General features: G+C 52.3%; 2 protein-coding genes and 1 long non-coding RNA gene across 40 annotated transcripts in view; 2 read left to right on the forward strand and 1 right to left on the reverse strand.

Annotated features, from left to right (window-relative positions):
- The window catches only part of LOC102148130 (cell adhesion molecule CEACAM6-like), a 436,353-nt gene that overhangs the window by 398,592 nt on the left and 9,825 nt on the right, over positions 1-27,936 (reverse strand). For 6 of the 25 annotated variants that reach the window (XR_011422395.1, XR_011422392.1, XR_011422393.1 and 3 more), the window contains one exon: positions 20,694-20,977. The exons of the other annotated variants lie outside the window; for them this stretch is intronic. The gene's annotated coding sequence lies outside the window, so the exon portion shown is untranslated. Of the gene's footprint in view, positions 1-20,693; positions 20,978-27,936 lie in introns of those variants that run through there. 25 annotated transcript variants of the gene reach the window in all.
- On the forward strand, positions 562-6,852 carry LOC138915928 (uncharacterized). Its single transcript, XR_011422429.1, has 3 exons — positions 562-864; positions 1,212-1,313; positions 6,436-6,852. It is a non-coding gene; the product is annotated as an uncharacterized lncRNA (long non-coding RNA).
- Positions 7,206-26,831, forward strand: LIPE (lipase E, hormone sensitive type). 14 transcript variants are annotated; one of them, XM_023651379.2, is made up of 11 exons: positions 7,206-7,841; positions 8,580-8,817; positions 17,895-18,430; positions 20,913-21,003; positions 21,117-21,262; positions 21,471-21,656; positions 21,858-22,152; positions 22,982-23,209; positions 23,453-23,629; positions 25,743-26,164; positions 26,534-26,831. In XM_023651379.2, exons 2-11 carry the CDS (start codon positions 8,703-8,705, stop codon positions 26,756-26,758), a joined length of 2,421 nt encoding a protein of 806 aa, XP_023507147.1. In that variant the 5' UTR covers positions 7,206-7,841; positions 8,580-8,702; the 3' UTR covers positions 26,759-26,831. The 14 variants fall into 14 exon arrangements, with proteins under 14 accessions (XP_023507147.1, XP_023507145.2, XP_023507144.2 ...); XM_023651376.2 differs by having other exon boundaries at positions 7,512-8,817; XM_070224503.1 differs by lacking the exon at positions 21,471-21,656 and having other exon boundaries at positions 7,635-7,841.

The following is a 27,936-nucleotide window of genomic DNA, read 5'->3' on the forward strand; positions in this document are numbered from 1 at the left end:
AGGACAAAAGAGGAATGGATTTGTTCCAGGGCAACAAAGGTAAATACCATCCTCTTATACTTGAACTGGGATTATGGATTCAAATACAGCAAACTTGGAGGTCAGGTGAAGATCCTGACTGGTTTATGGGATAATCTGCTCCTTGCGCTCAATTCTTAAGGCATGAAGATGTTAAAGTGTGTGTGGGTAGGGGGTGGAGGGTCTAAGGTCTTGATTGACCCCCACCTTCTGTTCTCTCTTCCATCCAAATGCCATTCTGTCTCCATACTTCCAGCTTAGCTTTTCTCTAGGACAGATTTAAACCTCAATTCCTTATCCATTTAAAATACTCATCTCTTGAAGTACCCCAGATCCCAAAGCAAAAAAGGAAGAGAAATGGAACTGCATTGACCTAGGGAGCCCAAAGCTGGGGGACCATTTCTGTTGGCCCCGTCCCTTTTCAGAGCCTGGAAGTGACCTGCTTCCTTCCGAGAGGGGTCGCCAGAGGCCACAGGGACCAATGTCAGGCTTCTGGGAGGTGGCTCCAGGCAGCCAGCCAAGAATGTGAGTGCAAAGGTCAGTAATTCAGCATCAACAACAGCAATGCACCATCATGATCCCAACTTTTTCCTTGACTCTCTCTCTGAGACCACTGCAGATATTAACTGAGCTGACCTCATTCATTCCCCTCTCCACCAGCCCACCACATGCAGCACCAATGCTTGTTTTCTTCCTGAGTCTCAGCCAAGAGCTGGACTCCTCCAAGGTCAAGGGAGACCTGGCTGAATCTCTGGCTGCCCCCGCCTCTGACCCTTTTCTCCAAGAACTCAGGACTGCCTTCCAAAAGCTTCCTGGATCTTATCCTCAACCTTATTTTACTCACAGGTAGGACTGAAATCAGAGAGGCAAAATGGCTTACCTGAGGTAAACAGACACTAAAGGCAGACATCTAGGTCTTATTCCTCATTTTTTGGTCTCCCTAATGATATTGTGATGCCCCCTCTAAACCTGCCACCAAATTCTTGCCAATACAGCTCCAGAAAAACAACTCAGAAGTCCTGGGGCTCATATAACTGGATTCCTCTAATGCTCTGTGTTGACCTTTTTCCCCACCACACTGCAGTAGGAAACAGGAACTGAAAGGAAAGGAAGATGGCAAGTGAAGCCCTGCTCTATTCCCTACTCTCAAACATATTAACCCTCCCTTCTAAGCAATAATCTCATTATTTCAGATTGGTTCCTGAGAGCTCCTACAAGACAACTCACGACAGTGCCTGGGCTGCCACAGAAGCAGTGTCCCTGTGATCATTTCAAAGGCAATGTGAAGAAAACCAGTAAGTTTCAAAAGAATGACCTTCCTAAACCAGAGTCCCTGTGTGGAACCAACCAGAGATGAAGCAGGGGTTGAGAACAGACAAGAGAGATAAAATGAAGACCAGGATGAGCACACATATCAGCCCCTTCTACTCAATGTCAACTTGTGGGGAAACAGGAAAAGGAAGAAAAGCAGGATAAAATTCTCCTAATACCAGAAAGGTTTAATAAAAATCTCAGATTTTAGAACCGCATTGCTTATCAAAGTGGAGGGATGGGCCAGCCCGGCGGTACAGCGGTTAAGTTCGCAACGTTCTGCTTCGGTGGCCCAGGGTTCGCTAGTTCGGATCCCAGGTGCAGACATGGCACCGCTTGGCAAGCCATGCTGTGGTAGGCATCCACATATAAAGTAGAGGAAGATGGGCACAGATGTTAGCTCAGGGGCAGTCTTCCTGAGCAAAAAAAGGAGGATTGGCAGCAGATGTTAGCTCAGGGCTAATCTTCCTCAAAAAAAAAAAAAGTGGAGGGAGATGGGGCTGCTGGGGACCTGGTCATTGATCTCTGAAGATGACACCAGTGTCAGCATCAAACAGAATTTGATTCCCGCTAATCCAGCAGTCTTTAAATATCATATAAAAAGTAAACTGGCAAATGATAAACTGATTGATATTATGATATTATCAATAACACGATAAATCAGGATCCTTATCATTGTTGATGGAAGCAGAATACAATTTGGAGGTACCTATCAAAAATTTAAATGCATGTACCTTTTAACCCAGTAATCTCACTTCAAGAAATCTCTAAGGGGCCGGCCCTGTGGCCGAGCGGTTAAGTTCGCACACTCTGCTTCAATGGCCCAGGGTTTCACTGGTTCAAATCCTGGGCGCAGACATGGCACCGCTCATCAGGCCATGCTGAGGTGGCATCCCACATGCCACAACTAGAAGGATCCACAACTAAAAATACACAACCATGTACCGGGGGGATTTGGGAGAAAAAGGAGAAATAAAATCTTTAAAAAAAAAAGAAAGAAATCTCTAGTATAGAATACTAGCATGGATACTCAGAGATATACCTACAAGAATATTAAATATAGTAGTATTTGTGTTGACAAATAAATGGAAATAAAAATGTTTATCCAAAGCAAACTGGGCAATGGTGCAGTTGTCAGAAACAATGAGGTAAATCATTATGTGTTGATCAAAAAGATATCCACAACATATTAAGTCAAAAAAAGATACAGAGACCCCTTCTTCACACTCTTCACAAAAATAAATTTCAAGTGGATTAAATATGTAAATTTGAAAGATAAATTTATAAGGGAATATAGGAGAATATATTCATGATTTTGGGGTATGAAAGAATTTCTTAAACAAGATACAAAAAGTAAAAGCCATAAAAGACAAGATTAACAAATCTGATTTCATTGAAATGAAGAAATTTTGGTCATAAAAAGAATAAAATGATAATTTCAAAGTAGGAGATGATATCTGCAACATATATAACTGACAGAGGATCAATATTCAGAATATAGAAAGAATTCCTAGAGATCAATGAAAGGAAGGCAGGCAACACCACAGACAAAAAGGCAAAAGACTTGAATAGGCACTTCAGAGACAAGGAAATCCAAATAACTAATGAACATATGAAATGGCACTCAACCTTACTAGTAAGTGGGAAAATGTCAATTAAACCCAAACAGATATCCTACACATCATCAGATTGGCAAAAATTTTACAGTCTGACAATACTAAGTGTAACAAAGAGCAGGACAGAGAAACTCTCATATCCTGATAATAGGAGTGTAAACTGGTAAATCATTTTGAAAAAGTGCTGGCAGTTATCTACTAAAGTTTAAGTTCTGTGACCAAGCAATTCCACTCTTAGGTATATTCTCAAAAGCAATGCAGGCTTATATACACCAGAAGACATGTACAAAAATTTCATAGCAGCATTGCTCATAACTACCCCACACTGAAAACGGACCAATGAATAAGTAAATGGTGGTGTATTTGAATATTGTTTATCAATGAGAACGAACAAACACATAACAATGTAAATGAATCTTACAAACATAACGTTTAGCAAAAAAACAAAGATGAGAGAATAGCTAAAGTATAATTTCAATTACACAAAGTTCAAAAACAGGCAAAATTAAACTAAATTATTTAGGAATACATAAGTAAGTGGTAAAACAAAGAAAAGAAAGTAAATGCTTACTATAAGAATCAGGATTACCTCTGTGAGGGAGGAAGATAGTGATGAGAAAAGGAGGGGGCAATATTCTACTTCTAGGCCTGAGTAGTAATTTCACAAATATCTGCTTTATAATTATTTATTGAACTGCACATATAAGTTTTTATGGACCTCTATCAATGTGTAATATTTTGCAATAATAAAAGATTTGTTGTTCTCCAAAGAAGATATACAGATGGCCAAGAGGCACACAAAAAGAAGCTCAACATCACTGATCATCAGAGAAGTGCAAATCAAAACTACACTATCACTTTACACCCATTAGAATGGCTATAATAACCGAGACAAAAAATAACAAATGTTGGAGAGGTTGTGGAGAAAAAGGAATCCTCATACACTGTTGGTGGGAATGCAAACTGGTTTAGCCACTATGGAAAACAGTATGGAGATTTCTCAAAAAATTAAACATAGAAATACCATATGACCCAGCCATCTCATTACTGGGTATTTACCCAAAGAACTTGAAATCAGCAATTCAAAGAGACTTATGCACCTTTATGTTCATAGCAGCATTATTCACAATAGCCAAGATGTGGAACCAACCTAAGTGCCCATCAACTGATGACTGGATAAAGAAGATATGGTATATATATATCTATATATCTATATAGATATCTGTGATATAGATATAGATATATAGATAGATAGATAGATAGATCCGTGTATATATATATACACAATGGAATACTACTCCGCCATGAAAAATGACAAAATCATCCCATTCACAACAACATGGATGGACCTTGAGGGTATTATGTTAAGCGAAATAAGCCAGATAGAGAAACACAAACACTGTATGACTCCACTCATATGTGGAAGATAAACAAACACATGCACAAAGAGAATTATTTAGTGGTTACCAAGGGCGAGAGGGATGGGGGGTGGGCACAAAGGGTGAAGGGGCACACCGACAATATGACTGACTACTAATAATGTACAACTGAAATTTCGCAATGTTGTAAACTATCATATCGTCAATTAAAAAAAAAGATTTTGGGGGGCCGCCCCGTGGCCGAGTGGTCAACTGGTTAAGTTCATACGCTCTGCTTTGGCAGCCCAGGGTTTAGCCAGTTCAGATAGGAAGCCATAATGAGGCGGAACCCCACATAGCACAACCAGAAGGACCTGCAACTAGAATACACAACTATTTGGGGAGCCTTTGGGGAGAAGAAGAAGGAAAAAGAAAAAGAAAAAGAAGATTGGCAACAGATGTTAGCTCAGGGGCCAACCTTTAAAAAAAAAAAAAATTGTTAAAAGTGTAGAGCAAAGCAATAAGTATCATATAATCTTATGTTTGTTTTTTAAAGTAAACTATTATGTTTACATGCAAAAAGATATGGAAGACTATGTAGCAGCAAACTATTAACAGTGGTTAGCTCTGGGGAATGGGCAGTGGAGGTTGGGGAGGGGAAATTTCCTTTTACTTCTTACTGGATATACTTTTTTATTTTAATTTTTTCCACTGGATGTCTTACTTTTATAATTTTAAAAGCTCTCATAAAAATTAAATTTTTAAAATTTTTTTAAGATTATGATAGTTTACAACCTTGTGAAATTTCAGTTGTACATTATTGTTAGTCATGTTGTAGGTACACCACTTCACCCTTTGTGCCCTTCCCCCACCCCTCCTTTCCCCTGGTAACCACCAATCAGTTCTCTTTGTCTATATGTTAACTTCCACCTGTGAGTGGAGTCATATAGAGTTCGTCTTTCTCTGTCTGGCTTATTTCACTTAACATAATACCCTCAAGGTCCATCCATGTTGTTGTGAATGGGACGATTTTGTCCTTTTTTATGGCTGAATAGTATTCCATTGTGTGTGTGTGTGTGTGTGTGTGTGTGTGTGTGTGTGTGTGTGTGTGTGTGTATACCATATCTTATTTATCCAATCATCAGTTGCTGGGCACTGAGGTTGGTTCCACATCTTGGCTATTGTGAATAATGCTGCGATGAACATAGGGGTGCATGGGACTTTTAGAATTGCTGACTTCAGGTTCTTAGGATAGATACCCAGTAGTGGGATGGCTGGGTCATAAGGTATTTCTATTTTTAACTTTTTGAGAAATCTCTATACTGTTTTCCATAGTGGCTAAAACAGTTTGCATTCCCACCAACAGTGTACGAGGGTTCCTTTTTCTCCACAACCTCTCCAACATTTGTCACTTTTGGTTTTGGATATTTTTGCCATTCTAACAGGTGTAAGGTGATATCTTAGTGTACTTTGATTTGCATTTCCCTGATGATTAGTGACGATGAGCATCTTTTCATGTGTCTATTGGCCCTCCTTATATCTTCTTTGGAGAAATGTCTGTTCATGTCCCCTGATCATTTTTTGATCGGGTTCTTTGATTTTTTGTTGTTGAGCTGTGTGAGTTCTTTATATATTATGGAGATTAACCCTTTGTCAGATAAATAACTTGTAAATATTTTTTCCCAATTAGTGGGCTGTTTTTCTGTTTCGATCCTGTTTTCCCTTGCCTTGAAGAAGTTCTTTAGTCTGATGAAGTCCCATTTGTTTATTCTTTCTATTGTTTCCCTTGTCTGAGGAATTACGGTGTCCAAAAAGATTCTTTTGAAACTGACGTCAAAGAGTGTACTGCCTATATTCTCTTCTAGAAGACTTATTGTTTCAGGCCTAATCTTTAGGTCTTTGATCCATTTTGAGTTTATTTTTGTGAAATAAAGAATGGTGAAAAAGAACGGTCAATTTTCATTCTTTCACATGTGGCTGTCCAGTTTTCCCAGCACCATTTGTTGAAGAGTCTTTCTTTTCTCCATTGTAGGACCTCAGCTCCTTTATTGAAGATTAGCTGTCCATAGATGTGTGGTTTAAATTTTTTAAATGTTTTTAACACTAGTTTCTACCCTTTATTTTCACCCTAGGGCACCAAAGGCACCACAGGAAGCCAAACAAGCGCTCCAGAGCCTGCCAGCAATTTCTCAAATGATGTCTGCTAGCAAGCTTCGCTCTGCCTTTGTAGGAGCTCTGAGAGCCCACTCTCCCAATGAAACATTCTCAGTCAAGAGGCAGTGAGCGCACCTAGAGGATGCTCTTCTCCCACCTCAAGCTCGCCCTCCCTGTCTCCACTCTAGTGGCCTCAAAAAGCATTTTCCCAAGGTTATTGCTCCCTCTATTGCTTTCCTCCCTCCCAGTCTTTCCTGTGCCCACCCCTTACCCAGGCTTAAGCTTAATTATCTGAAAGAAACCAGGAAACCCCGATTTCCTAGCTAATCCCAACTGACCTAAAATACAACCAGGCAAGTAGGAAACAGAAGTCAATAAATATTTTTAAATGTAAATAATCCAAATCATTTCTTTCAAATGGGGTCTGGCAACTCATATTCAACCCAGATGATCCACTTTACCCTGTCCACTCCAAACCCTCCCCAGATTCTACACACACTTCTCCCCACCACCACCCTCACTCTCTCTCCCTCTACAGCCCAACTATTTCTTTCACTCATTCAACAAATCCTTCCAGAGTAAGAGCTAGATGGGGCAAAGAAAGCAAGTATAGCAATGAATCAGACATGGTCTTATTTAAGATAATATAGGTTTAAAAAAACAATAACTGGCAGTTTCCTAGAACACCTTTAGTATTTATGATTGTCATCATCATCATCATTAATGTCATTATGCTCTGTGAGTTTCCAATGTAGTATAGAAGACACATGCAGAACCACAGTTCAAGGCTAGAGAGATGCTGTGGAAGATCTCAAATACCATTTAAAAGGACTTCAAGCTACAAAAATGGGAGGATGTCATTTTTTTTGTAACATGGGGGTGAAATGATCAAAGCAATAATATAAGGAAATTAAACTGGCCAGCATTTGAAAGAATGAATAAAGAAGAAAAGATTATTACAACAGAATAGAGACTGCCTCCCCCTAGGACCCTTTCCTCAAACATCAGAAAGGGAGAAAAAAACAGAAAGCTCATCCAGAATCTGGCTTCTGTCATCCCGGATGAAACAGACGACTAAATTGGCATGCTTGCCTTAGGAGAAAAAACATTTTAACTGAGTGGTGAGTGGGGCGGGGCCCCATTTATGACACACTAGGACAAGCCCCTCCCCTCTGTTAGGAGAGTGATAGGCACACAGCCTCCTCTTGTCCCTAATCCCTCCTCCCACAGCAGGAGGCACACAAGTGCATCACTTGGCACAGGAGTGGGGGCCAGCAGTGGTCGGCCCACTTGCCAACTGCCTTCAAAAGGAAGACCAGGAATGTCAGGATGAAGGAGTGGAACCCAAAGGGAGATGCCATCATGAGGAACCAATGCGGGATCTGTGAGTAGGGAGGCACCGGGGAGGAGGGGCAGAAGGATGAGGCCTGGGAGATCAACATCTTCCTTGAGGGAAATAACAACAGTGGAGCCAGGTGCTGAGACAGTATCTAGGCTTGACCAGGAACCTGAGCCACACCAGACACCAATCACCCAGCCAGAGCCTGGGCCAGAAGAGGCACCCACAGCCCAGCCAGCATCTAAGACTCAGCAGGGACCCAACACCCAACAGGAGCCTGCTTCACAGCAAATGCCCTTCACTCAGCAGGAGTCCCTTGCTGAACATGAAGCTGAATCCCAGCAGGAGCCTAGAACCCAACAAAAAAATGCTTTGCTGCAGGAATTTCTTGCCCCACAGGAGCCTGCAGCACAGCAATCACCTCCCACACAAAGGGTGCGCTTCGCTCAACAGGAAGCTGCCTTGCAGCGGAGACCTGGGCCAGGACTAGAATCTAGAAGTCAAAAGGAACCACACTTGAGAGAGGGATGTGCAGCCCAGACAGGATCTGGCCCAGGAGAGCCACCTCTAGCTCAGCGAGAAGCTGGATCAACACCTCCAGACCAGCCTAGACATGGACCCCAAAATGGGCCACCTGCCCAGATTGAATCTATGTCCCAAGAGACACCAGGACAGTCAGTCCCTACAGCCCAGCCAACAGCTCCAGTGCAGGGAGCCAAATCCCAGCAGGGATCTTTCATGGAGTGGGGATTTCTATCAGAATGGAACCAAATGTCTTCACAGCAACCAGCCTCAGGGTGGAAGACACGCTTTGAGTGGGTCACAGATCTGGATTCAGAATCAGATTCGGGATCTCAATCAGGATCCGATTCACCATCCACAAGGGGTGGGACAGTGGCCCAGGAAATGAAGCTCGTCTTCAAGGGGAAGTCTGGTTATGGAGTGATGTCAGGATATGGTGGGACATCAGCACCTGGGAAGAACAGCCCCAGCAAGAAGCACAGACACTACCGACACACGGGTGAGTGTGAGCCTGGGGGACAGGGAGCCTCCCAGGACAGTCATTCATTCAGTCAGGGGTACTAAGGGCCACCAGTACGTCAGTTAGCCCGGGTGATCCCTCCCCAGTCCTGCCAGACAAAGAGCCCCAGCCCCAGTGATGGATGAGGAAGCTGACGCCTAGAGAAGAGAAGGCTGTGCCTGAGGCCAGGCACTGAGGGAGCGGCCCAGCCAGGACCCAAGCCAGGGTGGGACTTCTTCCCCTGCACCAGGCTGCCCCCCACAGAGGACTGGGGGGCAATCACACAGAAGTGGGCAAGGGCTCTGGGCTGGGGGCCAGGAAACCAGGGAAGCTGCCCTCCTGCCAGTATCCACCCATCCGTCCCCAAACCACCCAGCACAGCCCTGTGCAGACACCGCCACAGGCACTGACGACACAGGCTGACGCGGACCCTTACCCTCGGGGGTTCCGTCCTGACTTAGGATCCTGAGCTCCCAGGAAGACACCGCTCCCCGGCCAGGCTGCCCCCCAGGGGAGTCGCAGGCCAGCCAGGCCTCATGGCCTTGGGGCTGTTCTCAGGAAGGGAGCCTGCGAGAGGGGCTGTGGGGTCCGCCAAAGTCCGGGCAAGGTCGGGGCTGGATGGAGGGGGCAGCGGAGGCGGGGGACGGGCCAGGACTCGGCGGCTGCCAGCTCTCCCTCCCCTCCTCCGAAGCGGGCAGGGGCCCGGCGGTGCAGGCTCAGCTCCCGCTCAGGCCCCGACCCTCCTTCCCTGGGCTCAGAAGCCCGCCATGCAGAAGGCAGGCGCGCACGTTCCATCCGCGGACAGAGGGGTCCCTTGTTGAAGCGGCCTGAGGGCAAACAGGGCAGCCCAGTCGGGCGAGTCCGCAGGCCGCCATGCTGCTCTCGCGGAGGCCTGTCCTCCCGGAAGGGCTGCGTCTCCCAGGGCGGAGGAGAAGTCGGAACGGGAGTCTCTCAGGGCTGCTCGCCGGCTTTGGGACGGCAGGGAGGAGGGTCATGAGGCAAAGAGGGTCGCCGGTCTGCTTTTTCCGGCGCTGACGATGAAGAGCTGTTTCTTCACGCCTCCAGAACCAGGTCTCGAGAGACGCCCTCTCCACAGCGCCGCCACAGACCAGCCCGCTTCCCCTCAGGCGCCCGAGACGCAGTTGACTTTGTGCGCATGCGCGAGCCTCGAGCGTCACCTGTTTCCCGCCTTTTCGCAGGCACACGGCCCTCCCTCTACCGCCGCTCCTCCCGGCGGCTGGCACGCGGCTTGGGGCTAGCGCGCAGGCGCCGAGTATTCTTCCCCTCCCTTACCATTATCGCGGGGAGGGAGAAAGCAAAGAACCCTGAGAAAGAGCAATGAGAGAACTAAGAGACAAAGAGCGGGAGAAGAAGGCGGGGCTTCCTCCTCAACCGGCGGGCAGGCAAACCACGCCTCCAGCGCTGGGGCCCCGCCCCGGCTTTCAATCGCCGCAGAACCTAGCCCTCCCCCCACCCCCAAGCTGAGGCTCCGCGGCGCCCCACTCTCCCAAACCAGCGGGCGGGCTGGGTCGCGTTGTAGGATCCCTTCGTGGGAAGGTGAGTGGAATGCGATGCTGAGCGTCAGCACGTGAGAACATCTAGGCTTCCCTGCTGGAATGACCCCCATGGGACTCTCCACTAGTCCTGCTCGGAGGACGCTTTTCGCCGCCTCCAGGGCTGCCTTTTTTTTTTGGTCTGGGGCCCTTTAATACGCTTGAGGGGGCGTGGCCAGGCTGTAGGACCTAGCGGTTGGGGGCGGGGCCCGGCGGTGGAGTGAGGCCCAGATTGCTCAGGGGACGGGACCCAGAGAGGAGCGAGCCCAGGATTGGGTGATATGGGGGCCCGGCGGTGGAGTGTAGCAAGGATTGGCCTTCGGGGCGGGGCCTAGAGGTTGGAATTGGCCCAGCGCGGGGACCGCGGAGAGGTGATGGAGTCCGCCATGGAAACGGGGCACGCCAGGGTCCCTGAGGCCCTGGCCTCGGAGAAGACCAAAAAGGGGTCCAAGACCCGTAGCCGCCGACGGTGGCGAAAAGGCAAGGCGAAAGGTGAGCGCGCTGGGGTCGGCAGCAGCCCGGAAGGAACCTTGGACATCCTGCGGGGAACTGGGGACTGAGTGGACTGACCCACTGCCATGAGAAGTGGGGGAGCCCCTGGGCTGGCCCATTGCCGCCCTGCGGGGGGTGCGGGGATGATCCATGTGAGAAGGGGGTGATGTGAGAGCAGATTACTCCTCCAACCCCGACTCCAGGCATAGAGATTACCGGAGAACCTAGTACCATCTTGAGAATAGAGTCCAGAATGCGAGTGTACTAGACCAGGGTTCTCGCTCCCGCTCTGTACTCGCTGTGTGACCGTTGGCAACTCCTGCCTTCAGTGTTTCCCACATGGGTAATGGCTCAAGCGCCGGTTTTCAGGTTTCTGGCACTCTTGAAAGGATAATGGGGAAGAGGTTTGAAACTGTTGCCCAAACAGGAAGTTTAGGAGTGAGTAAGGGAAAGGTAGGTGGAAGGGGTGCTCCGTATTAGGGGATGCCAGGAGGCCAATACGACTCAAAACAGCCCCCTCCTCCCATCCTTAGTTCAGTCCTTTCATCCATTGCTGTCAAACCACCTGCTTCAGACCCGCTCCCCTGGTGCCTAACTTCCTAACCCCGAGTCCTTCTAGGACTAGGGGGCCCTGGGTCGGCTTTGAACTTGCACACCCTCCCTGGGGAAAAGGGATGGCTTACACCTGGGTTCCCTAGGGTGTCACATTATTTGCAGATCTCAGCAGGCTGGAGAAAGACTAACAGACCAAGAGAGATGCTGCAAGCCTCAGGCAGGGGCTCTCATTGAGTCCTTGCTCAGTTATGAGTATTTGTCAGTCCAACTGAGGACCTATGGGAAGTTCCTGTGGAGGAAAGCAACTGACATAGCCCCGGGGCCCCAGAGACCCCAAACTCATTGTTCTCCCAGCCATAGGCTGCATTATTAGCCAAGGATAGAACTGGAGTTGGCTCCAGATGCACACACGCAGGCTCAGACAGGCTTGGAGCTCAGATTGGGGCCCAAGGGCATTTACTGTCACACAGCAAGACAGCCTCACAAGCAGGACAGTGTACCCAGAGGCATTACAGGCCATAGTTAAGACCTTGGATATTGGAGACCTGCTTCCCCAGCCTATGATCTGTGGTACACTGGGCAACAGGCTCCCTCCTTCCCTGCCTCAAGTTTCTGAGCTATAAAATGGGCATAGTGATAGGAATACCTGATTTGTAGGGCTCTAGTGAGGTTTGAATGAGTGTAGTGCATTTGGTGCTGGCGCACAGAAAGCCCTCAGGAGAGGTGGAGGTTATTATTACTATTACTCCCCACTAGACAGTGAGTTCACCAAGGGCAGGGATGTGTCTGCCTTGTTTACCCCACATTTCCAGAGCCTGATATGCCAGGCACATAGGCACTCAAATATTTACTGAAATAATAAGTGAAGGAAGGTGTGAACTGTAACACAGGGATAATAATAATTGTGCTGCCCTTAAGGTTGTCGTAAGGAGTCAAAATCCTCTTGGGTAGGGCTTCCTGCACAGCACTGAGCCAGTCCTACTCACAACCCCATGGACCCACCTACTCACAGAGGCTCCTTCCCCCAAGCTCCTGAGATTCACCCATCATTTCCTGATTCAGACCCAGCCCCTGCCCCAAAGGCATCCAGGCTGGCTGGCTGGAGCAGTCCTAGTCATCAGTTTGATCTTGCCAGTAACCAGATGCCAGGATGCCGCTAGTGTCATTATGATTACCCCATTTCCCAGATGAGACACTGCGGCTCTGAGGGAGCAGTCATCTGGGCTTCCGTATCTGACCAGTGAGGGCAGAGAGATGGCCACCCCCAGCCTCCTGACGGTAGGGAGTGTGTGAGCTCAAAACTGCTGTGTGTCCCAACTTTGATTCTGGACCCAAAAAGCTCCATTTGCACATATTTGTCCAGCAGACATTCACTGAATGCTTATTTATGCCAGGCCTGGGCTCTTGGTGGTGAGGACAGACTCACATTGAGCTGTAGACACAGACATTACTCAAATAACCCCACAAATGAGATATAATTATAAACTGTGATAAATACAAGAGAGAAAACCCTGAGAAAATGTAAGAGGGAGGCTTCCCAAGGAGGCGACATTGGACCCAAAAATGAGCAAGGGTTGACTGCTGGGCAAGGGGGGCAGGGAGGGCCAAGAGGACAGAATGGACAGAGACCTTGAGGCCCATGGAAGTGGCACATTATGGCTCAGAAAGAGCTCAGCATGGGAGGGGAGGAAGAGAGGAGGCTGGTCAGGCAAGGGGCCCAGATTGTACCTGGTTTGGGGCTTTATCCTGAGAGCAAGGATAGGGGAGTTGAAGAGTTGGGAGTGTGTGACCGGATTTATGTTTTAGAAAGATCCCTTGGCTGCTGTGTGGAGAAGAGACTGAAGGGGGCAAAATCAGGGACACAGAGTTGTTACAATCATCCAGATGAGGGTGCTGAGGGGGTGGGAAGAAGAGCCAGGTTCCAGAGGTTTCTAGGGGCAGAGTGAACAGGACTTCATGATGGATTAGATGGGGGTGGGAGGTGGCCAGGATGATGCCATGAGTTCTGGCTTGAGCACATGGGGAGAGATGCTTACACCACATACACACACATGCGGGCATACACCCAGGGACCATGATATGCACAAATATGAATGTATATGTCCATACTCATACAAACACATGGCCACAAAATCTCACGGGCCAAGAGAAATAGAGACACGGATATGCTCACAGGTTGAGAAACACACACAGGCGATGACACATGCATACAAACACACCTTTAGACATACTGAGAAACATAAAAACACACAGACTGGGGAAAAATGTCGGCACACCCACCCACAAACAGGCCAGAACAAACACTAGGCAGGACATGTACCTACATATGTACATCGGTGTGAACCTCAAAGATACACTCACATCTGACCGTCCAGGAAGGACATGGCTGAGACGTGACAGAGAGAAGGAGCAACACTCAGACATACACAGAAACACAGCAGAGACAAGCAGTGCCATCCTTGCTGGCTCTGTGACCCCGAGCAGTCTGTCACCTCTGCGTCTCAAGTTTACTCTTCTACCAAAAGGAGTGATAATGGTCCTGACCTCATGGGTTGTGGGGACATGTGAAGCAATAAGAAGAACAGTTAGAGCAGTGTTTGCTCTTTTATGCACACACTAAGGGATTGGGCTACACTCGCAAGCCCCCCTCCTACATCTGCCCCCCAGGCCTTTCCCCTTCAGAACCCTTGCCCCTCCCAGACCCCACACTGGGCCCTTCCTCCATCCTCCCCCAACTTCCTTCCCCACTGCCTCTCACCCCTGCTCAGTCCCCAGAGGCCAAAATCCAGGCAATGTGTCCAACTGCCTAGTCACTCTTTAGGGCAAAGGGCTGGTGCCCAGGTGGCAGGATCTCTCAGCCCTATCTCTGCCCCAGTCCTCGCCCATGGCCCTATGGGCCTGCCCCTGCCCCAGTGCCCTCTGCCTGGGATTCTTAGCAAGTTTCTGGAAGTTTCTCTTCCTCCTGGCTCTACCCGGCCCAGCCCCGAGGGAGCTGCCTGGAACAGGGCAAAAGGCAGGACCCTAGAGTCATGAGGGCCTGGGATCCAGCCTCTTCCCCACCACTTTGCACAAGTTACTTGTTCTGTCCAAGTCTTCTCTGTCTTCATCTTCAGTAAAGATCCCCACCCCACAGAGGGGAAGTAAATGACAGTGGCTTCATAAAGTAGGAAACCACAGTCCATCATGCAATAAATACCACATGCTGGCTTGTGCCAGGCACCGTGCAAGGGCTAGGGGTACAGCAGTGAATAAAACAAAGTCCGTGCCCTCAGCAAGCCTATAATCTAGTGAGGGAGACAGCAAACAACACAAATAATAAATTGGATGTGTGTTAGAGGGTGATACGTGCCACAGAGAAAAATGGCGCAGTATACATCCCAGAGAGGCCAATGAGATCCACAAAGCAAACCGCGTGCAGAAAATGCCACCCATGGAGTCCTGGTTACAAAACTCATCTCCTGCCTCAGTGGGCAGGATGGCCAAGTGTGATTCCCGGATGAGGAAACCACGCTCATCCAGGATCACCGGGCAAGTGGCTTGGGCCAGTGTTCCATTGTCACAGCCATTTAGCACTGCCTCCAGAGGCCTCTGTCTGTCCATATGTCCGTCTTCCCTGGGGAGGGGTAGTCCTCTCCCAAGCCCCCATCCACCTGCTTCTGCCCCCACTGACTCTTCAATCTTTCCTTCCTTCTTCAAATATTTGCTGAGTACCTACTCTGTGTTAGGCCCCACAGTGGGCCCTGGGGCCACCCCCTGCCCTTGTGGGGATGACATTCAAGGGGGAGAGATGAGGAGGATTCACCTACAGCCAAGCAAATGACACTGAGGCCTCAGGGCCTCTCATTTGCACAGGCCCCTTCCAAGGCCCTGTACCTAATTTTGTGTTTGTGATTTTATACTCTTTTTCCAAAAGAGCCCGACCTCCACCCCCTATAAGCTTCATAGCTCCATGAAGCCTGGTTCCTCCCCTGGGGGAAGACAAACAACAAACATGTAAGCAAACAAATGATAATTGCTAAAATTCTATAATTGTGTAAAATTCTAGGAAGAAGAACTAAGTATGATGGCAGAAAATAAAGATGGGGGGTATCTTAGATGGGGAGGAGCAGTTAGGGAATGTCTCTTCAGGTGACAAGCTGAGGTCTGAAGGGTGAGAAAAAGCTGGCCAGGCAAGGAGTACACGGATTAACAGAGGGGAAGTGTCTCTCTGAGCTTCGGTTTCCCCATATGTGAGGTGGGGATGAGAGTCACAGCAGGATGGCCTGTGCCGGGTGAGTGGCGGGTACTGAATCCCCAGTGTGAAAATACCACACAGTAGGACCTATGGCTTAGGCCCCTAGCCAAGCTTGGCACTGTCCTTAATCGGCTTTTGTCCTCCCAGGAGGGACAGGCAGGGCTAGCTACCCTCTCTCTCCCCCTAACAGCTGGGGCTGGCTGTGCCAGGGCCAGTCTGAGGGGGTGGGAGTGGAGATCAGTAGGCCCTTGCTCCCTGAATTCACCCTCGGGAGAGGGAGCACAGCCTGGCTGGGTGAGAGGGGACAGTTTGTTCAGGACGGGGGCTGAGACTTCTGAGTCCTAAGGGAGGAGGAGCTGAGGGCCTGGACTCCTGGGTCTGGGGGAGGAGAGGCCTGGACCCCTGGGTCTGAGAGAGGAGGGGCCAGGGGCCTGGACTCTTGAGTCCAAAGAAGGAGAGGGCTAGGGGCCCAGACTCTTGGGTTCTAAGGCAGAGGAGCCTGGGACAAGGACTCCCAGTTGTGCTGGGGCTGGGAGCGGGCAGAGGGGGCAGGGAGTTGGGCTCCGTTAGCTGTTTACAGCACGTGATTCTCACTGTCCTTTCTGGGTGGGAGGTGGAATGGGTGGCCACACCCTGAGCAGGCTGGGCCCCTCTCTGGGTTTATGCCCCAGGCTGCTACTGGCACTAGCCACAGTCAGCAGTCCCAGCCCGGGAGAGCTCTGAAGAGGCCTGGGAGGGGTGAGTGCACGGCCAGCTAGGAGACAGGAATGGCTGCTGCCAACCTCAGGGCCTGGAAGGGAAAGGAGACACCTTCTTCTGGGGGATCAGGGAGCCATCAACCCAGAAGCCAGGCAAGGTGCTGGGTGGGCTTCAGGAGGGAAGAATCTCTGGAGCAGAGGGCAGCATCCTCACCAAGGGGGGCAAGGGCAGCTTTTCCAAGACCTAGGTGACAGGATGGGGATCCCAGAGGAAAGATCACCGGGGACCCTCAAGTGTGGACAGTCGGGCCTAGTCCAGGGCAAGTTTTTGAAAGCCAGAGCTAGAGGCCCAGCCTCCAGAGCCCTGGGAGGAAGACCAGCTTAAGTAACAGCTCTGGACCCAGAGATCTGGGTTTGAATTCTGCTCTGCCACTTTCAATGCAGCCTTCAACTCCTTACTTAACACCTCTGGGCCTCAGTTTCCTCTCCTATAAAATGGGGATGCTACCGACAATAACTGAAACTTAAACCGAGGCAGTCTGGGTCTCAGAGGGTTAGTGAGGACTGAATGAGCAAACGCACACAAAGTTCTTAGCACAGGTCTGGCACAGAGTGAGCTCAAGGTTAACGACAGCAACAAGTGCTGCTGTGGCAGGCAGGGGAACAGGGCTGGCCCATGCAATCTGAGCCAAGTGGACAGGCCCGAAGGCCAGGGGACCAGCTGAGGGAGCAGTGGGACCAAGTTTTGGGGACCCATCAGAGGAATAGGGAAAGAGCTGGAGTTTGGAGGGGATTCCACAGCCAGACTTGAGGGACTAGGAGGGAGGCAAGAGTGACTCCTCAGTTTTAAGTAAGGCTAGAATTATGAACTCCTGGGTTTAGGAATTGGGCTTGGGACCAGGGTCCTGGGACACCACCAGGTAGGTGGGAATGGGTAGGCTGAGGGCTGAACTCTCCCAAATAGTAGTGGAGGGGAAGGGCTTATGGGTGACACCTGGGGCCTGAGAGGAGGTGGAATGGGAGCCTGGAACTCCCAGGTCCTGAGAGAGGGGACCAACTGGGGATGCATACTTCTCAGAACCTAGGAAAAGGAGTCCTGGGCCCAAGGAGAATAAATGGAGACAGATGGCTAAACTCTTGGGTGCCTGAAGGAAGAAAGAGGGATAGATAGACTCCTGGATTGTAGGCGAGATACTGGAGCTAGGGAGCCAGTAAAAGTCCCAAAGAAGAGAGCAGGAGCCCCTGGAGCCTGAAGAAGAAGGGTCTGGGGCCTGCACTCCTGGGTCTGAGGAAGAAGGGAGCTGAGGGATTGAACTCTTAGCTCTTGAGGAGGGAGAAAGGATCTGGGTACCTGGACACATGGGTCCTGAGGAAGGAAGGGGATGAGGCCCTAGACTCCACCCTGGGGTCTGAAGGATGCGGTTGGGGTCTGACACCTGGGTCTGAGGGAAGAGGAGGGCAGAGCCTGGACTCATGGACCCAAGGGCCCCAGCTGAGCAAGGGGTGATCCAGCCCTGCCTAATATGCCTCCCCACCTGCCCACAGCCTCGCGGCTCACAAACACCATGGACCTGCGCACAATGACACAGTCGCTGGTGACTCTGGCAGAGGACAACATGGCCTTCTTCTCGAGCCAAGGCCCTGGGGAGACAGCACGGCGGCTGTGGGATGTCTTTGCTGGCATCCGGGAGCAGGCACTGGGGCTGGAGCCACCCCTTGGCCACTTGCTGGGCAAGGCACACCTCTTTGACCTGGATGCAGAGACGCCGGCCAACGGGTTCCGCAGCCTGGTGCACACAGCCCGCTGCTGCCTGGCGCACCTGCTGCACAAATCACGCTATGTGGCTGCCAACCGCCGCAGCATCTTTTTCCGCACCAGCCACAACCTGGCAGAACTCGAGGCCTACCTGGCCGCCCTCACCCAGCTCCGCGCTCTGGCCTACTATGCCCAGCGCCTGCTGGACACCAACCAGCCGGGGAGGCTCTTCTTCGAGGGTGATGAACGGCTCATCGCAGACTTTCTGCGCGAGTACGTCACGTTGCACAAGGGCTGTTTCTACGGCCGCTGCCTGGGCTTCCAGGTGAGCCCCCTGCCCTGTCCCTCTGGGCCCATGGTGAAAGCACCCAGTGGTCCCTCACCTGGCCCAATAGTACAGTAGAATAACCCCAATAGTCAGTATTATTGGATTCAGAAAACTGCAGAATCACAAAGGGGAAGCTGTCTGGGGCTCAGACAGAGCTACACGGGGGTCTCAAACTTGTGGCCCCCAGGCCAAATCTACCATAGTAAGCAAGCTTTACCTGGCATAGCTTTTTGCACAAGTCCCCACTCCTTTCCATCATCCTACACTCAGGAGATTCATTCACTCTTTTGGGACCTGTCTGGCCTCTGAAGTCATTTAAGTTTGAGACGCTAGGAGAATAGTCAGTATTGTTCTCAAAGGCCCATCAATAGGAGCACGCCCCATTTAGTCATCCCACTGGAGGCATGGGAGGCAGGGAGGAAGGGTGCTAGCCCCATTTTATGGAGGTTCAAGGGGAGAGGGCCCACAGCTGCTGGACTGCCCCAGGTCTGGATGGGCTTTTTTTTTTTTTTTCGGAGGAAAATTAGCCCTGAGCTAACTGCTGCCAATCCTCTTTTTGCTGAGGAAGACTGGCCCTGAGCTAACATCCATGCCCATCTTCCTCTACTTTATATGTGGGACGCCTGCCACAGCATGGCTTTTGCCAAGCGGTGCCATGTTCGCACGCGGGATCCAAACCGGGGAACCCCGGGCTGCTGAGAAGCAGAACGTGCGAACTTAACCACTGCACCACTGGGCCAGCCCCGTGGCTGGGTTTTTGACTCACCTGAGGAGCTGTAGAATCAGAATCTTTAGGCTGTGGAGAGGGCCAAGGAACACATCTGAGTTGGTGACAGTGAGGAAGACTTATTTGTGGTCCCTCTCCTCCCTGAACCAGGGCCCGGACCCCCAGCTGCAGGTCTTCTCCTACCCTCAGCCACCCCAAACCAGCCTCGAGAAACACAGCTCATCTCAGCACCAACAGCGAGGCAGCCCAAAGGCCTTCAGATTCATAGGAAAAGTAGTTTGGGCACTCCGAACTGGGGGGCCTTGAGGCACTAGGCTCAGAGCAGAGGCCTAACTTGCTTCTGTCTGGGGTCAGTGCCGGGTCCTCCAGTCACTAGCCATATCAGGGAACCCCAGCAGGAGTAGCTGGAGCTATGTGGCCCGGTAGCCCTTCAGACCCTCTCTGGGCCTCCCCCACCTTAGTGACAGCTGAATTTGGCAGCCTCTCAGCCTCCATCCCACCTCACCTTTTCACACTTCCCCATAGGGCAGCCTGTCCTCACCAATCCAGCCTGGGTGTTCCTGGGAATTTCCCTTCACCTAAGCTAAACCCAGAAATATTGATCAGCCCAGCTGGGCCAGTTGGCTCCTGCCTGTGTCCCGGCCATGACCTTGGAGTCACAGGAGAGAGATTCCGGGGCCACCAGAGCCAGCATCCCAGCCACAATGGCCAGGCACCCCTGTGCTCTATGGCCCACTGGGCCCCTGGCCAGGGGCAGGGCTATGCCTCACAGCTACCCTGTGAGGGCCCAGGTGTGCTGTGTTGCATGACAGCCTCCACGTGTAAAATGTCAGCCCCAGGAGGGCAGAGGCCTCCTCTCTGGATCTCGCTCAGCCCCTGCTCCCACCCAGTGCCTAGCACGCAGCAGGACCTAGGCCAGTATTTGTTGAATGAACAGAAGAACCCTGCTGGCCCCTTGCCCAGCCTCCTGTGGCTTTTTTTCTGACCTTGTCTCCCTGTTGTCTTTTCTTAGCTGCCCAGCTCCTCTCTCAGACACTGTGTCTCCCCGTTTGACTGTCTTTCTGCCTCAAGATCTCTGGCCCTATCTGTCTTTGACCATCTTCCACCTGTCTTTCTGCTGCCCCTAACTGGTCCCTATTGCCTGCTTCACCTCATCTCTGTCCTCACTGATTTTTAGGAAATCCCTGCATCATCTTACTCTCAGCTCACAACCTTTCGGTGACTCCACCCCACGTCTGGAATAAACCCAAATTCTTCAGACCCTGTGTGAGTCCCTTTGCTTCTGACCTCACCCCCTGCCCTCTCCCCTGCTCACTCTGCTCTGGCCATACTGGCCTCTAGCTTTCCTTCTCCACACCAAGCACCGACCCGCCTCACAGCCTTTGCACTTGCTATGTCCCCTGCAGGGAATAGCCTTCCCTTGCTTCATTCGGATCCCTCAAGTCCCATCCTGGAGACCCTTCTAAGTAGCCTGACCCCTTGTCGTCACTGTGTCCCCTCCACCTACTGTCTTTTCAAAGCATTAGTCATTACTTGACATTATATGGCATGTCTTTATTTGCTTATTGTCTGTCTTCCCTTCGACAGCATCAGCACCATGAAGGCACTAGAGCAGTGCCTGGTACACAGTGGGAGCTCACTAAGTGTTTGCTGAATGACTGCGCCATACCCCCTCCCCGTCTCTGCCCCTCACTCCTGCTGGCCCCTCTTCCTCTCCTGGGCACTGGGTGACGCAGTGGCATCTCTCCACAGTTCACACCCGCCATCCGGCCATTCCTGCAGACCATCTCCATTGGGCTGGTGTCCTTCGGGGAGCACTACAAACGCAATGAGACGGGCCTCGGTGAGTCCTGGCCAGGCCCTGATGAAGTCTCGCCTCCCCACCTGTCCCTCCTCCCCACCCCTGCCCCAGCAGCCTGACCCACCAGGCTCCCTGATGCTCCTCCCCACCCCCAGGTGTGACTGCCAGCTCCCTCTTCACCAGTGGCCGCTTTGCCATCGACCCAGAGCTGCGTGGGGCCGAATTTGAGCGGATCACACAGAACCTAGACGTGCACTTCTGGAAAGCCTTCTGGAATATCACTGAGATTGAGGTGCTATCGGTGAGCATAGGGCCCAATGAGAGCCCCAACCTGTTACAAAATGGGGATACTGAGGCCCAGAGACCCAACCCAGGCCACCTCAGGTCTTTGCAGGGCTCCAGGCCCAGGGATGGCACATGAGGGAAAAGACTGGGGGTCCAAGGGAAGGTGTCAGGGAAACCCCTACAAGCAGCCCCTTCCCAGCACCCCTTCTGTTCCCTCCCCTCAGTCTCTAGCAAACATGGCATCGGCCACCGTGAGGGTAAGCCGCCTGCTCAGCCTGCCACCAGAGGCCTTTGAAATGCCACTGACGGCTGACCCCAAACTCACAGTCACCATCTCACCCGCCTTGGCCCACACAGGCCCCGGGCCTGTCCTCGTCAGGCTCATCTCCTACGACCTGCGTGAAGGACAGGTAAGGCCCTAGCCTCAGCCAGTAGCAGGTACAGAGCCAAGGAGCATAGGCAGTCCCCTCCCCAGGAGCTACCCCCAGACACCCTCTCGCCTCTCTGTTCACACCCGTACCCCCTCCTGTCTCTGAGCACATCCACTGGGTGGGGTGAAGTACAGGCAGGCCACCCGAGCCTCACCCGCCTCCTCCTCCCTCACCCTGCAGGACAGTAAGGAGCTCAGCAGCCTGGTGAAGTCCGAGGGTCCGCGGAGCCTGGAACTGCGGCCACGTCCCCAGCAGGCACCCCGTTCCCGGTCCCTCGTAGTGCACATCCACGGCGGCGGCTTTGTGGCCCAGACCTCCAAATCCCACGAGCCCTACCTCAAGAGCTGGGCCCAGGAGCTGGGCGCCCCCATCCTCTCCATCGACTACTCCCTGGCCCCCGAGGCCCCCTTCCCCCGTGCGCTGGAGGAGTGCTTCTACGCCTACTGCTGGGCCGTCAAGCACTGCGCCCTCCTCGGTGAATCCCAGCCCCTCACTGACACCCGCTCCCCCTTCCTAATCCAGCCTGCTTCAGCCCCCACCTCATACTGCAGGGGGAGTGAGCCATCTAGTGGCTCAAGCCTCAGTCTCTCACCGCAGCCTCCCCTTCCATCTCCTACCACCCAGCCCTCTGCCACATGTTTACCCCCACCCCTACCCCTCTCCTCCATCTCTGCCTCAGCGCTTTCCCCCACTGCCCCTCTGCTCACCCAACCTTCCATCTCAACCACTTCCTCCTGTGCCTCCTGCTCCCCCACTCCAGCCCTGATGCTCCATCCCCTCCACCTCTCCATCTCCTCTGACCTTGTCTTTCCTCCTCCTGTTTCTCCATCCCTGCTGTCCTACACTGGCCCAGCTCCAGCCCATTCTTCTAGCTCCTCTGACCTCTGACTTCCGACATCTTGGGAGGCGCAGGGCAGGGCAGGGCCACGCCTGTGGCCCTTCTGTGCTGTCAGCCTGAACCCTGGCCTTCCATCTCCTGGCCTTGGATGCCCCTCCCTCCCGAAATGGCCCTTAGTCTCTCCTTTCCTACCACCCACCCTCCTTGCTTCTGACCTCCAGCCTTGCAAGCTTCCCCAGAGCTTCCTGATCTCTGGGCCCCTCCATGTCCTAAGTCGGCCTGATCCTCTGACCACTGTCCTCCAGATGGGTCCAAATCCTTCCCTCAGTCTACCAGTCTCTAAAATTGCAGTTGGCTAGACCTCAGGCTTGGGGCCCCCAAGCCCCAGGTCTGAGAGCCCAGGGCTCCTGGCCCAGAGCTCGAGTTCCTCCCTGCCAGGCGTGACCGAGCCCCTCCTTCAAACCAGGCTCCACAGGCGAACGGATATGTCTCGCAGGGGACAGTGCAGGTGGGAACCTCTGCTTCACCGTATCCCTTCGGGCAGCAGCCTATGGAGTACGGGTGCCAGATGGCATCATGGCAGCCTACCCGGCCACAATGCTGCAGTCTACCGCCTCTCCTTCCCGCCTCCTGAGCCTCATGGACCCCCTGCTGCCCCTCAGCGTGCTCTCCAAGTGTGTCAGCGCCTATGCTGGTAAGGTCACACCCACAGACCTGGGGGCCTGGTGGTACTTGGATGCCTGGGTCCTGCAGGGACAGGGGCTACAGCCCAGTCTCCTGGGTCTAAGGGAGGAGGGGCTGAGGAGAGGAATCTGAGATCCTACTGAAACGATCAGATATTCTTGGGTCCCTGGGGACACAGATACCTGAAGTTCTGGGTGTTGAGAAGGGGCCCAGAAAGAGAAGAGACCAACTCAGGCCCACATACACTCCACAGGTGGGGAGACAGAGGACCACTCCGACTCGGACCAGAAGGCACTGGGCATGATGGGGCTGGTGCGGCGGGACACAGCTCTGCTCTTGCGGGACCTGCGCCTGAATGCCTCCTCATGGCTCAACTCCTTCCTGGAGCTGAGCAAGCACAAGGCCCACACCAACTTGGTTCCTGTGGTGGGTGAGTGAAGCCCTCCCCTCATAAACCCATCCACAGTGGCCAGGAAGGACAGCCTGGCACACCAAAGTCTTGGGGGAGTTAAGGGGCCATGGCCTGGGCACACAGGGAAGCAGAGATCACCTTTGGGTTCTGCCCCCTATCCATCCTTGGTCCCTACCACAATATCTTGATTTGCCACTACAACCCACATCTGGAAAACCTAGGACTTCTGGTCCCCCAGGTCATCTCAGAGTCCTAGGAACTATAGGATTTAGCCTTCCAAACAGCCTCTGCCAGAAAGGCACCCTGGGAAATGACTCAGAGGCCTACCACATGTCTTCATTCTCACTCCCAAGAACACCAGCCCTTAGGCCCTCAGGTGGGAGTGCAGCCCTCCTAGATTCTTTCCAGACCTTTAACAGACGCCTGTGGGGGTAATACCCACCTCCAGGGGCTGGCCTAGGAGGCTGGGGTGGCCAGATTAGCACAATGGACAGACCTCAGGAAGTGGAGGAGATTCCCAGCCTTGGGTGGGTGGCAGGACCCTCAGGCAACCAAAAATCACTTCCATCCAGGGATCTATTTTTCCCCCACCTTTTTTTTAACATCTTAAGAATTTTGAAGTACAATCAACCAACCAACTTTCTATCTCTAGCAAATCATTATTTCCTAAGTAGTAGGAATTGCATGTTCAAAAGTAAATGCAGTTCCTATTATTCAGAAAATTATTCCAATTGGGTGTTTTATTTTAAATTAAGTTTTTCATTTTAGGATATTCAAATAGATACAAACTACACACAAAAACAATTAAAAGGGATTTGAATTTTAGGCACATGGACCATTGAGCACTGGGGTTTTCCTTGTAGGATATGGTGACAAGTGGGCCCCTAGAGGCACACATGTCAGTCTAGCTCCTTATGGTACCAGGTACTCACTGGCTGCTGGATAATGTAAGCAAATATCGGTATCTGTGAGCCTTGCTTTGCTCCTCTGTGACATGGGTGCAGTAAGAGTACCTGCCTCATAAGGCTGTTGTAAGGACTGCATGCGCCTCTTTGTCAAGCACCCAGCACAATACCTGACACACAGTAGGTGCTCTTGGGAGATTCTGGCACCTGTGACTGGCTGTGCCCTGTGACTCTAGTCAACAGTTCTGTCCCAGTGACCCTCTGGGTCATGATGCACTTCTGCAGTTCTTCTCATATCACCTTGCATTTTGCCTTCATGGATTTATAAAGACAAGTGAAAAAACTAAAAAATGTAGGGTCCTGGCCCTAGTGGTAAGCAGCAGGGGTCTGATAAAACTACTGGAGCTGAGGCCAAGGTAGGCACACCAAGCCGGCCAGATACACATCTTTAGCATCATTTGAGTACTTGCTTGCCTGGTTACTCCAAGGGAAGGGACAAAACTGAAGAACACAAAGGAAATTTGGAGGGCAGATCTATGTGGCTACAGGTGTAGGTTCCCTGGGAATCTAATATATCCCCAAGACTCTTTTTAGCACCCTGTGAACAGAGCCTCCTTTCAAGTCATGTGGGCCTGCCACGTGGCCACAAAGCCATCACTACTCCGCTTTGATCCATTCCATACCTTCTGTGTCAAGTGGCCATAAAAAGTTGGCTGGGTCTCACGCTGGGGCCAGGGAGGCAGCTAGAACAGGGCACCAGGCCTGGTAATAAAACCTTAATGTTGACATGACCTCCCAGAGAGTAGCAGTACCTAATCCCGTATCTTATCCCACTGAGTCCTCACCACCTCCTGTGAGATAAGGACTATTTTTATCCCTTTTGTACAGAGGAGGAAACTGAGGCTCCCAGAGGTAAAATGACTTGCACTTAACCTTCCCAGTCACATACACACACACCCCCCTCCACTAGGACACAGCTCCACCTCCAAGACCTAATGACTCCTTCCACCCCTACCTTAAGAGTTGCAGCCTGGGGCACTTGGAGCTCCCCACCCATCCCCAAGGAAGGAGTCTTGGGGAGCACTCTAGGCCTCCACAGCCCTAGGATGCAGCTCCTCCTCCAGAGGCTACAGCCCTTCCCATGACCTTCCCTGCCAGCCACCCACATACCCAACCAGCAGAGCCAGGTGTATCTGGCCAGCTTCCTGACCCTGTTCCTCTCCCAGAGCCAATGCGGCGCAGCGTGTCTGAAGCAGCACTGGCCCAGCCTGAGGGCCCTCTGGGCACAGACTCCCTCAAGAGCCTGACACTGCATGACCTGAGCCTAAAGGGCAGCTCTGAGACATCGGAAAACCCCGAGCTGTCGCTGTCGGCAGAGACACTTGCCTCCTCCACACCCTCGGATGTCAACTTCTTACTTCAGTCAGAGGGTACAGTGGAAGCGGCTAAAGCCCAAGAGGAGATGAGCACGAAGGACAGAAGCCGCGGCGTGGGGGCCGCTTTCCCTGAGGGTTTCCACCCAAGGCGCTCCAGCCAGGGCGCAACACGGATGCCCCTCTACTCGTCGCCCATCGCCAAGAATCCCTTCATGTCACCGCTGCTGGCACCAGACAGCATGCTGCAGAGCCTGCCGCCCGTGCACATCGTGGTAAGCGCCAGACCAGGACATTGCATCCGCGAGGAGTGGGGCGGGTGGGGTCCAGGCGCACCTGGGGAAGAGAACTCCCGGGAGGGGGAAGAGGTAGGAAGCCCAGAAAGAGATGTGCCATCAGGAGGGAAGGCCTGGCAAAGGGAGGACGGAAGGGAGTCAGGATTGCCATTTTCTTTTGCAATCTTGAGCACCAAGGGGCAGTGGGGCAGCCGCTGGGCTTGGAGAGTCAGGGAAGGGGAAAGAGAGACGGTGGATCTCTGGAGGAAGGGAGAAGCTGGGTAGAGGCCAGGGAGCCCAGTTAAACTCATTCTCTAACTCCTCCCCCCACCCGTGTCCATGTGTCCCCCGACTCCCCGCGTCCCGCAGGCGTGTGCGCTGGACCCCATGCTGGACGACTCGGTCATGTTCGCGCGGCGGCTGCGCAGCCTGGGCCAGCCCGTGACGCTGCGCGTGGTGGAGGACCTGCCGCACGGCTTCCTGAGCCTGGCGGCGCTGTGCCGGGAGACGAGGCAGGCGGCGGCGCTGTGCGTGGAGCGCATCCGCCTCATCCTCGCTCCGCCCGACCCCCGGGCAGCCGCAGCGCCGGTCTGAGCCGCCAGCCCAGGCGGACGGCGCGGGGAGATGGGGGCTGCGGGAGGGCGACACTAAAAGCTTCTTGTTCGCATCTGTGCGTGGAGCGCATCCGCCTCATCCTCACTCCGCCCGGCCCTGCGGCGCCCGCAGCGCCGCTGCCGCTGCCGGTCTAAGCTGCCGGCCGAGGCAGACTGCGCGGGGAGACGGGGGCTGCGGGAGGGCGACACTAAAAGCTTCTTGTTCCCATCTGCGCGGGCCTCGGTAGTGAATGTGCTCTAGGATTGGTGGCGCTCTGGGGTGGGCATCAGGGACCCCTACAAGGGGCTGCTGGTCTATCTGGCCCCTCCCTAGGGCCGGGCGGGAGTGGACGAGCTGTGCCTTACGTCAGGGACTGCAAGGTGGGCCGGGCGAGGACCGAAAGAAAGCTGAGACCTTGGCCTGGGGGTGGGGGTCGGGGGCAGGGAACACGCACACAAACCAGCCTGAGACTGTTGGACCTGCACTCCACCATTGCCTTCTACTGCTGCACCGACTGCCGCAGGGGCGGGGGCCTGGCCCTACCTTGCTGGTCGGTTTGGTTTTGTTTGTAAATAAAGTATTTAATTAGTTTGACTTCTCTCAAATAGAGTAGGGGTTCGCCCACCAGGGGGCAGCATCGGACTCTGCTGCTGCGAACTGAGAAACCTGGGACTGGAGAGTAGAAGGCTGGGGGCCCAACTTCTGAGTCTGAAGGAGGGGTCTGCGGCCCTGGATTCTTGGGTAGCGAGGGACTGGACTTCCCTGCTAACATGACCCACCTCCCCCTCAAACTTAATCAAGTAGAGTGCCAGAGGACTCTCAGTTCTCAACTCCTCGCTTTATAAACTCATCCCCGGCACCCACCCAGGAAAGAAAACCCACACTCCCTATAGAACTGGAGCAAAGCTAACAGGAAACCAGAAACAACTGGTCACCCACGATACTAGAAGCCCCAGCTGTGACAGTGACTCAGTCCCTCAACCAAGACTCTGAGGCCTTGCCATTTTGTAGGTCCTGGGTTTTGAGCAGAGATGATTTCTATCCAGGGCCTACTCTCAAGAGACTCGGGGAGGGGCAGGGAGAGATCACCCAGACACAGGCTGTCAACAGCCCCCAAGGGCTCCATCTGTGGTAGTCAAGGAGGGCTTCACAGAGGAGGTGATCCAAGCTTGACCCTA

The sequence above is a fragment of the Equus caballus genome, chromosome 10 (genome assembly GCF_041296265.1).
Source record: "Equus caballus isolate H_3958 breed thoroughbred chromosome 10, TB-T2T, whole genome shotgun sequence".
NCBI classification, from domain to species: Eukaryota; Metazoa; Chordata; class Mammalia; order Perissodactyla; family Equidae; genus Equus; species Equus caballus.

Excerpts from the sequence above, each read along its gene's own strand:
- LIPE (XM_023651376.2), top strand. The coding sequence starts at position 7,878 with ATGAGGCCTGGGAGATCAACATCTTCCTTGAGGGAAATAACAACAGTG. Across the intron at positions 8,818-17,894 it reads CAGACACTACCGACACACGG|CCTCGCGGCTCACAAACACC; the intron begins GTGAGTGTGAGC and ends ACCTGCCCACAG. Across the intron at positions 26,165-26,533 it reads TGCCGCCCGTGCACATCGTG|GCGTGTGCGCTGGACCCCAT; the intron begins GTAAGCGCCAGA and ends CGCGTCCCGCAG.